The sequence below is a fragment of the Hyalella azteca genome, unplaced genomic scaffold, assembly GCF_000764305.2.
Source record: "Hyalella azteca isolate HAZT.00-mixed unplaced genomic scaffold, Hazt_2.0.2 contig3902, whole genome shotgun sequence".
Taxonomy (NCBI): Eukaryota; Metazoa; Arthropoda; class Malacostraca; order Amphipoda; family Hyalellidae; genus Hyalella; species Hyalella azteca.
Genome location: NW_025934131.1, coordinates 238117 through 249693, shown reverse-complemented (window position 1 = coordinate 249693; position 11577 = coordinate 238117). Strand labels below are relative to the sequence as shown.

General features: G+C 36.9%; 1 protein-coding gene across 2 annotated transcripts; it reads right to left on the bottom strand.

Moving 5' to 3' along the window:
* Positions 1-418: 418 nt before the first annotated feature.
* LOC108676871 (alpha-crystallin A chain-like) lies at positions 419-9673 on the bottom strand. 2 transcript variants are annotated; one of them, XM_018165024.2, is made up of 7 exons: positions 9534-9673; positions 3434-3599; positions 2098-2226; positions 1520-1656; positions 1015-1105; positions 600-656; positions 419-525 (listed from the first exon to the last, which is right to left on the bottom strand). In XM_018165024.2, exons 2-7 carry the CDS (start codon positions 3587-3589, stop codon positions 511-513), a joined length of 585 nt encoding a protein of 194 aa, XP_018020513.1. In that variant the 5' UTR covers positions 3590-3599; positions 9534-9673; the 3' UTR covers positions 419-510. The 2 variants fall into 2 exon arrangements, with proteins under 2 accessions (XP_018020513.1, XP_018020512.1); XM_018165023.1 differs by lacking the exon at positions 419-525 and having other exon boundaries at positions 533-656.
* Positions 9674-11577: the final 1904 nt, after the last annotated feature.

Below are 11577 nucleotides of genomic sequence, written 5' to 3'. Positions count from 1 at the left end.
TGACCATGTTTGACCCAACAAAAAGGCGTATCAATCCCTACGTCATCTCTTTGATCGTACTGTGGGTGAGAAAGTGGGGCGCTATTTGGACAATATCACCCATTCATTTTCCCGATTGAAGGGAATGCGCGTACATGACAGAGATCTTTCGTACCAAATGCAAAGGCTTGAAAGCGTTTTTGGTTTAAATGTCATTTCTAGCTTTCCATATAATGTATGCGTTTCTTATATACTAAATGCGAAGGCTTGAGAGCGTATTTTGCATAACTTTTCCTTTAACCCTGCCAAGGCTTGCGTTTTAGCGCATTTTCTCATTTATGGAAAAAATGCACTATTGTGCTCGCCATGTCCGTCCGTCTGTCTGTCTGTCTGTCTGTCTGTCCGTGCCTTCATGTTTTCGTCGACGAGAAAATGCGCTCTCTGTCACTCACTGCAGTGAGTACTAAGTAATATTTTTTATCGATGAGATGATGCATACGCGTAGACTTGAGAGCGTTGAGAGCTCCTCGCTCACTGAGCGCTCTTGAGAGCGTTGAGAGCTCCTCGCTCACTGAGCGCTCCTGAGAGCGTTGAGAGCTGCTCGCTCACTGAGCGCTCTTCCTCTCAGTCTTGAGGATCGGCACTTCGCGCTCAGAAGGCTTCGGGGGCTCAGGAGGCTAAGAGGATACACGTGCAACATCAGCACCGGATAATCATTTTTGAAATGACGTTAAGAAATCTCATGTGTATCAATCATTATTCTACCGTATGAGTATAGTTCAATAACTTTTAGTCATCAGCATTGACGCAAGAATATCTCGATATCTCTCTCACGGTTGAATAATTGTGGTAGACTTCGCGTGTCCACATTTATATTTCAGAAAATAAAACTAGGCCAGTTAGGCTTCTCATCACCAAATCTCGATCTACAAAGCAAACTTGACTAGTTACAATTATCTTCCTCATATATCTCAAGCTTGTAAGAAACCTATAATATATGGTAAAATCATTTCAAAGAAGACGCGGGTTCCTCACCTTGCGCGGCGTCTCGACCGTCAGCACTCCATCAGGCGAGAGCGATGACGTCACCAACTCCACCATCGCGTCGTCGGGCAAACGATATTTCCTGTTTGTTTGGAGTGAACTATTGGGTGAACTATTATATTATATTGAGTGTATTATATTATCTATTACAGAACAAATAAAATTCTGCGTTCTGAATATATATTTCTGATGCTGCTTATATGACGAGCTTGGGAACATAAACTTTTTCACAAAATTCACGAAAACTTTTATAAACGGCGAATTCAATTAAAACCCCATTTTAACGTCAATATTTATCCAGCTCTCAATTAAAAATTCTTTAAGCAAAATAATCAAGCAATTTAGTGTACTTTAAATACCTTTAACTAATTAACTAATTTTTAATTATTTTAATTAAATTAAATTTTAATTAATATTTGATTAAAATTTTTTTACTTTAACTAATTATATACCTTTAGCTAATTAACCTTCAACTTTAACTTTAACTTGCACTGACCTGACGAAGTGCCGTGCGACCGTACCGTGCTCGTCTGCCCTCTCCTCGTGCTTACCCTCGACCTCCAGCAGCTGTCCCTCCTGGCTCACCCTCACCTTCAGCTCGTCAGGGGTGAACTGAGGCACTTCAATGCTTATCTGGCGGAGAATTAATAGATATTTAACATATGAAGATCAAACGTTTTGTATTTCCAGTGAAAAATAATTAATATAGAACATGCGGATATACAGTTTTTTTAATCGCAATTTGCAAACACGATATGTCAGTTCGACCTTGTGACAATCAACAAGATCGCACAAGGTCACAAGAAAGGTGTTTTTTACGGTGTTTTGATGAGCGAGTATAATGTTCTCTCGCATTCTCATCTTAAATATTGAACATTCCAGGCTGCTGGAGTAGCCAAGTTAACACTCCCAGCAACCAGTTAACACTCCCATCAACCAGTTAGCCCGACAGCAACCAGCTAACACTCCCAGCAGTTAGCACTCCCAGCAAACAGCTAACACTCTCAGCTGCTAACACTCCCAGCAGCTAACACTCCCAGCAGCTAACACTCCCAGCAGTTAGCACTGCGTTACCGAGAATTTCTCCAGCGAAGTGTTGACGGTCGAGACGCCGGACTTGTGTACGGGACCGCGGCGGCTGCGGTGGTACAGACTCGATGTGCCAGCGTTGGTGTCGTCCGGGAACAGACCTCCGCCGAAGTTCTGCGTGAAATGATCCACACAACTTGACAAAATTGATTTTCTTTTAAAGTTTATAATGAAAATTTCATGATTAGCTGAGTTATTTCTGTCATTTGGAGTCATAGACAAGTAATTAAATAATCTACCAAGTTTTTAGCATTATCAATAAGTTTGTGTTAGTAAATAAATACCACTGTTGTCAATATTTAAGTTGCCAAAGTTGTGTTCGAACATTTTTGGTTTGTTTGATTAGCAATTAGAGTAATGATAATTTCACTGTAGCGGATATTAATTAATAATTAACTTTAATTGTCATTTGAGATTTTTCGGCAGTACCAAAAAACTATTTTAAAATGCCCTGTAGAACAATTTTCAATTCATGCTCATTCATCCTGTAGTTGAGATTCAATTATTGATCTATTCTATGAAACTACTTTTCCTGCTGCCGCATTAAAGATCATGACGCTGTACCTAATTTAAAAGCATCATGACGCTGTACCTAATTTAAAAGCATCATACCGCGGTACCTAATTTAAAAGCATCATGACGCTGTACCTAATTTAAAAGCATCATGACGCTGTACTTAATTTAAAAGCATCATACCGCGGTACCTAAAATTAAAAGCATCATAACGCTGTACCTAATTTAAAAGCATCATAACGCTGTACCTAATTTAAAAGCATCATGACGCTGTACCTAATTTAAAAGCATCATACCGCGGTACCTAATTTAAAAGCATCTTGACGCGGTACCTAATTTAAAAGCATCACGACGCTATACCTAATTTAAAAGCATCATACCGCGGTACCTAATTTAAAAGCATCATGACGCTGTACCTAATTTAAAAGCATCATAACGCTGTACCTAATTTAAAAGCATCATGACGCTTTACCTAATTTAAAAGCATCATGACGCTGTACCTAATTTAAAAGCATCATGACGCGGTACCTAATTTAAAAGCATCTTGACGTAGTACCTAATTTAAAAGCATCTTGACGTAGTACCTAATTTAAAAGCATCATACCGCGGTACTTAATTTAAAAGCATCATGATGCGGTACCTAATTTAAAAGCATCATGACGCTGTACCTAATTTAAAAGCATCATGACGCTGTACCTAATTTAAAAGCATCATACCGCGGTACCTAATTTAAAAGCATCATGACGCGGTACCTAATTTAAAAGCATCATACCGCTATACCTATTTTAAAAGCATCATACCGCAGTACCTGATCGAAGAGTTTGGCCGGGACATTGCCTTCCCACACTGGCGCTGGCGCCGCCCTGCTGCCGCTGCTGCCGCCAGAGACGCGGTCACCCCAGAAGTCCCGCTCGATGTCCCGGAAAAAAGGGTCGCGGCACAGCAGCGGGATGTGACGACTCATCTTCAATTTTCTGCAGAGTCGATTAATTATTATTTAACTAACACTAAAATATTCATCGCAATTAGTAAGGAATTGATAATACTTTGAAGGTTTGATAAACCTTATAATCAAACTTCTTGCGTGCTATCATTGCAATCTTAAACGCCAAATAATTTCAATTAAAAATTACACTCGCAGCGGCGAGTGTAAGGGACCAGGGACTGATGTGATTTTAGAAATGAAACCACATTTTTCATTTGAAAACAATTTGTATCGTGGAAAGACACTCAAATAACACATTAGAATTATTATGTCTGGTGTCAGCATCAAACATATGAATAAACCTACTGAAATACACGATGCTCTTTCAACTTAAAGTAATAATATGCAATCAGGTACGAAAGAGATTAAAAGAGCCTAAAGAAGAGCTTTCGTAAACATTCTACAGGGGAGCAGAACCAAGAAATTCAGTGTCGCCATGTTCTTCTTACACGAAAAAAATATCAATATTCGTGTCGGTATTTACATGTCTTACCGCATTGTTGTCACCACTACTGATATAATTACATAAATTTGTAACATAATAATGAAACAATATTTTCTAATAACTATTAATAACAGCAGATTAACCATAAATTTGTAAGCAGATAATGAGTCACAATTACAGTTTCTAAATTTCGACTATTCTAATTTCTTATACCTATTTCCCTGAAATTTCGATCTGACGATGGAGCTGGACTCCGAAAAGTTTTCAATAAAATTATGATGCCTTTTTGTGGCTTATTCACAGCTTTTAAATGTCTTCTGTTCTATACTAGTGTTTTTTATAAACGCAGCATGAAAGAGTGACTTCGGAAGACTTGAAAATTAAAATCTCTCTCCGAAGAGTGCTCGACGAACACCATGAATACAATACTAGTAAGACACATATGTATTAATTTGGATCCCTCCCTTACTTTAAAACTCAACAGCTTCAAAAGAAAATTTTTTCATCCTAGAAACTTAGTTGCAAAACAAGCGGCGTAAGCCAAGTCGAAATATTCCGACAGCCTTTTGGCTCTGGGCGCATAAAAGGAAAAAATTTAACTAAGGTAAAATGTCTTCTTTGTGTAGGATATTTCTGCGCGGTGCGTATCGGATTATGAACATTGTTACTTTGGCCTGACTTTGTGTGCTCCAGCCAAATTCTGCAACGTAATGAACCTCCTGCTAGAATATTGAATGAATGAAGACGTCGTCTATTTATTAGTTTAGTACATTTTTCTGATTTTCACGAGATACGTTTTATTAAAACGTTTTATTATATAAACGTTTTATTAATTAAAACAACGGTAAGACTATTGAACTTCTCAATATTTCTCCTATCACTCATGAACAACGATTTATACATAGGATGATACACTAATTGTTCATCATCTCACAATTTCATTCTATGTTTATCATACAGAATTTTTTTAGGTTTAGTTTGATGTAGATTGAAGAACCGAGGCCCGGCGATAGAATAAATTATATGTGAATCCACCATTCGGCGCAAGACAAAAGAAATGAGCAAGTACGCAAAATGATTGAAGTTCAAACTTTGAGCTGAATTATATAATATATTTAGGTATGATTGTTTTCCCGATCATTTTTTCTCAATGAAAACGTTTGCTTATTCCCCCTTCAAACATTCAGAATAATATTCATTTGCCATAACTTTTATATAGCAGACAAGTCCGCGTTAACACCTGGCGGTCCCCGAGGGTTCGCAAATTAAACTCTTGCTGCTTTTACCATCCTAATATATGAACGGATTTTCAGTAGCGGTTGTAAGCGACTCCAGACGATAGAAAATGTTGAAACTCTGAACGAGCTCCGGCGCTTCTATATATTTAAACAGATTTTTAATTATTTGACAATAAGTTAATAAATACTTGAATTATCATTTTTAAGTTGATGTATTATATATCGGTTGATTTAGTTGCATCATGCAGTTGGTGTTTAGTATCTCAGATGATTATTATACAATGAAACAATAAATCTTCAATAAAAGTATGATGAATCACTGGTCCAGAAAATACACAGAAAGATATTGGATTAAATCTGCGATTCTAAAAAAACAACTGGCCTTTCCGATTCAAAATTCTCGCACCGAAACAAAAGGGAATTGCGCCGGCTTGGTATTGAGGGAAACTCCAAATAGAATTCAAACCCGAGAAATAAAATTTATTCATTGTACTGAAAGACCGCAAACTTTTATGTTCTTAAATGAATTATAACTTCAGAAATGGAGTTAACTTCAACTACCACATTCAATCAATTATTCAGTTAACGTATTCAATAAATTGAAACAGCTACCACATTCAATCAATGGTTCAATTGCCACATTCAATCAATGGTTCAACTGCCGCATTCAATCAATGGTTCAATTGCCACATTCAATCAATGGTTCAACTGCCGCATTCAATCAATGGTTCAACTGCCGCATTCAATCAATGATTCAACTGTCACATTCAATCAAGTTGAAAATGACTGCGACCACCTAAACAGTGATGATGTGATCACATCGCAATATATTTTATTGTTCTATTTTAAAATAATAATATTTCGGACATTCGCTGAGTCTTATCTATGAGGCTTGGATTTATGTGATATACCTTTATTTGTAATCATATATGAATCTTCGAGTATAGTGGAATGTCCTAAACTTTAGACATATTTTATTATTCGTTTCTGGACGTGGCACAGCATTTCCTTGCAGAAAAAGTATTTTAATTCTTTCGGCTCAATTAATTCCAAGGAAATTGAATGACCTTCGTTTAGATTACAATTGTAACCCCACCGTACAATTTTTAGAATAGTAAAAGTTATTTTAAGGTCTCGTGAATTTAAATTGAATTTTTGTTCCTAATTCATTCCAAGCCAACGATAAGGGAAAAACACTAACTAATATTTTATTAAATTTTCTTACATCGACAATTCCCGCCACAAACGATTGTTCGAAATTAAACGTGCTTGCGCCATTGAAATTTAAAACTCTGCTCGTGCGCATAACATAGTTTTTAGTTTCAATATAACTTAACATCACCTAAATTCATAACATGATTAACACATCAATTAGGCACAACACCGCGCATACCATGCACTAAACATTCTCATCCTATTCATGATAGAGCTGACAGCATATAGAAAATATTCCAATTTGGTTGAACTAATTAATCGCGTTTTTGATGAGTTTTAGCCGGCATTGTTCGAGACCAATAAAAATCATATCATTGTTTAATAGAGCGAATAATTATCAGCGGATTTAAGAGTAGCATCACGCTTCAATTGTTGGCTTAATAACTCTGATCAAAGCATTACAGGAAACAAATAATGAATCCTTTTTGTAGAAATAATTTAATTCATTTTTATTTGGACGATTATTAATTTAAACATCATACACATATCAAAATTAGGCTTTATGACTGCGAACTTCCAGTAATGATGAATGAAATTTTTTTAACGTTTCGCCATATATAGATTTGTAAAAAATTCACTTCTAGATCCACGAGTTGCGAGTAAGTATGGAATTTATGACTCGTATCTTCAGAGAGCTTCGATTGAGTCACGTTTTGCAATCATAAATGACTTCTACACTTACCGGAAAATCATTAGAAATTCACAACGACTCAAAAAATAAAATGACCACTTCTTTCTTTTTCCATTTTATGGTAGAATAACTGTAATCATACGACACATAAATCTGCATTGGGAACATTTTGCATGCAAGCAATAAATTTACCAACGAATTTAGTCACGAAGCTAACTTGACTTGGCCGCGCTCAAGCTGCAGTGTCAGCAGTTAGGAATAATATCCTGACACATGACTTCTCGTGAGGCTGAATTGCATTATTTGCTGCCAGCCTTGAACTTCCTTAACATGCGCATGGAAAACTCCATCATGGTGGCAGCCTTGAACTTCTTAAAATACGCATGGAAAACTCCATCATGGTGACAGCCATGAACTTCTTAAAATACGCATGGAAAACTCCATCATGGTGGCAGCCTTGAACTTCCTTAAAATGCGCATGAAAAACTCCATCATGGTGGCAGCCTTGAACAGAGAGCTTCCTGTAAACCGATTGATGCCAACGACATCGTATATTATTATGGCAATCATATAGTAATTTAAGAAAGAAAAATTGATTACATAGACTGTGGTTAGAAATACTTAGGTTAATCGCAATAATTCCTCATCAATAATTCGTTCAAAGCCAAGTTCTGTGATTGTTTTTAACGGAATAACTCACGCGAGTATAGGTCGCAGGGAACGCTGAGTAACTCAGTAAAATCTATTGAAACACGCACAGTCTTCGTGGGTGTAGGGATGAATAGCCACCATGGGTGTGGGGGATGAATAGCCCCGTGGGTGAGTAAAATGAATAGCCCCCGTGGGTGTGGGGATGAATAGCCGCCGTGGGTGTGGGGATGAATAGCCCCCGTGGGTGTGTGGGTGTGGGTGACGAATAGCCCCCGTGGGTGTGAGTGACGAATAGCCCCCGTGGGTGTGGATGACGAATAGCCCCGTGGGTGTGGGTGACGAATAACCCCCGTGGGAATGGGTGACAAATAACCTCCGTGGGTGTGGGGGCAAGTGGGTGCATAAACAGTGACTTACGAGCAAGATGTGGCGCGGCTTGCCAAGAGTTAGTAATAGACGTGTAAGAAGTAGTGGTAATAAATCCTGATTTACATTCAATAAATAACTATATTGTGACGTTGGTTCATCACTATTGTACTCCTTATTTACATTCAATAAATATCTACATATATTGTTGCGTTGGTTCATTACTATTGTACTCGGGGACAGAATTGACAGATTCTGTTGACACGACGAACGCCAAGTTTGTAAACCCTACTCGGTTTACATGAATTTATATAAATACAAAACTTAGATTGCAGCAGAAGGTGAGGAAACTACATTGCATGGCATACATACATATTGGTTGAAGGATAAGGTTATGACTTCAAAAGTAACGTAAGATAAGATAGTATGATCAATAATTTGTGGGCCATCGAATTGATTAGATCGATCGTCATTACATCTTTCTTGGGGTGAATAATGAATTCGGACATAAGTGAAAAATATTTCAGAAGCAATTCGATTGTGATCGTATCTGTTGTAAGTGAATTCAGATATCCAAGCCAATTTTTCACTACAGTTTCCCACAAAAATAATCAGCATAGTCGTGAGAAAATATTTAAATAATTTTACCTGTCATTTTGCCTGAGATAAGCCAATTTCTTTTGAAAAAGAAAAAACGGGTAACAAATCAGGGCTACTTACATAGAAGGTCTTCCATAATAATGAGCAAGGATCTGCACTCTGCATTTTTTATAATTTAGAGTCAATTGAAAGTTAAATAATTTCTAATTTATGTCACCACTAAGTTATTCCACTTGTATAATCAAAAGTTTTTACGTTTAAGTTGTATAATCAAAAAGTTATATCAACGAAAATTCAAATCATCGGTCGGTTAGAGCATCGATAATTATAATTTATATCAACGATTAAGACGCCTGAAATTTTTGGCGTTGCAAAGCACGCGTCGAAATTTCCCCACCTCATCAAGGTATATAAGATTATCCGCCTTCTTCATTATGTACACGAGCTATCTCAAGACACACATGTACCCCAATCAGCTTAGCGCCAGCTCCATTTTTTAGAAATAATACTAGCAGCGCTGGTCGATTTTTTATTCAATATCATCACACGTGCATGTGGGGCCAGATTTCTTAGAAACGCGTCTGTCCTTCACACTTAAAATTTATTCCTAATGTGAATTGATGGACTTCGAGGCAAAAAAGTAAACGATAACATGTGTTTTTTTTTTGCATGTACTCGTATGTATTTTACGTACTAGTTTCCTGATTAGGCCTGAGTATAGTGCTTTTTATTGCAAATATTATTAAATATTAAGTTAATAATAGAGAAAAAACCCACCTGCGAGAAAAGAACTTTCTGTCTCTGCGATAATGCGAAGAAGATTTTTCTAAATGCCTGCAGTTAATAAATCTTAATCCTGCTTCGAATTAACATATTAATTTTAATTAGTTCGTATTTAGGTAAATATTATTACCAGCTAACACTGCTCAGACATGGATAGTTACAAACACAGATCTAGGAGGCAGTAATGCAGCTCATGCAACTCTGTATAGCCTCAAACACAGGCGCAGGCTGCCGCTCACACAGCTCTGTATAGTTTAAAATACAGGCACAGGCTGCCGCTCACACAGCTCTGTATTTAGTCTCAAACATAGGCGCAGGCTGCCTCTCACACAGCTCTGTATAGTCTAAAATACAGGCACAGACTGCCGCTTACACCGCTCTGTATAGTCTCAAACACAGGTGTAGGCAGGAGCTAACACAGTTCACACAGCTCTGTATAGTCGCAATCTGCCGAGAATGTCACCCGTCGCGCCCTCCTAAGTCCCAAATCTCTGAGTCAGTTGCTAATAATACCGACTCAGCTCATAACTATTTTTGCCGATCATCTAAACAGGGTAGAGCGACTCTGCCAGCTGCTACGGGCAGAATTTAGATTTGATAATCATAATAAAAGGTTATTCATTTTGATTAATCCTATTGATGATTAAATAAAGATTAAATTAAAAGTAATAGCTGACGAAGGGCAGAATTTAGATTTGATAATCATAATTAAAGGTTATTCATTTTGATTAATCCTATTGATGATTAAATAAAGATTAAATTAAAAGTAATAGCTAACGAAGGGTAGAATTTAGATTTGAAAATCATAATTAAAGTCGATTCATTTCGATTAATACTATTAGTGCATAAAAAATATTAAATTAAAAGTAATAGCTTAACGGGTGTTGATAGTAAAGAACTTCGCAATAAAAACGAGGATACTTGAATTGTTTCTGAAAAATATTACAATGTTTCTTTGGGACCAGTTTATTCCAAGCATTATAGAAAAAGATTAAAAAAAATAATTTCGTCGTTTCTAAAGAATTAATTCTAAGGACAAATTTCTTCAAACATTGATGCTCATGGAACCAAATAAATAAAAATTCATGCAGGCAAGAAATTTATCTCGGTGCCTAAATTCATGAATAAATTTGAAGAATTGTAAATGGTTTTACACAGCAATTAAAAAGATATTATCTATTATTATTAAAGATATTATCGATAAAAAAGATATTATCGATAAAAAAGATATTATCAACTACAATTCAACACTGTTAGAAAAATTCCCGTTAACGGTATTACCGGCGTTTCGGTGGCCGGTCGGCACGTGAAAAGAAACACCGTGTCGCCGTTTTTATTCTAATTTAACACTAGAAATCCGTAAAACATCTGATAAAAACGGCGAAACAGTTTATTTTCAGGGAGCGACCGGCCACTAGAATGCCAGTGGACCGTTTTTTCACCGTTTTTTCTAACAGTGAACAATCGCGGTCGAAAGTGAAGAACGCTAGGCTCAAACGTTCGATATTGTCCAAATAAGGACAAACTTTCTTGGCCACAGCACGAGCAGACACCAAACTGAGTCAGGATGACCCACACAAGGGTACAAAATGCATCACTTATCGGACAAAGTCTATCTCATTTCTGTGAGTCCTAGATTTCGAACAAAGATAATTTTATGAGGACGTAGTCCGGATTCTTCATTTTTTTTTTATTCTCTTGAATTAATTGCTGCACTGAAAATAAGCAAAGGACCGCGAAAATGAGTTTGATTTCAATTGAAGGCATTTGAACTTCAATAAAATTAAACTCATTTAATTGAATTGAAGAAACTACACAGTTAAAGCTCCCTTCGCTCGCTGGCAAATTTTAACTAAAACTTCCGGACAAATTTGGCTTTAGATTCTCTGTACCTTTACCAAATTGGCGGTGTAGAGCTTCCGGCATCACAGAACTGGCACCCAAGCTTCAGTTTTTCTGTTCAAGTAAATCCAAGAGGAGTTGAAAATGTCATCATGTTAAGATGAAGAGGTTTTGTAGTGGGATTGGTCTGTCATCC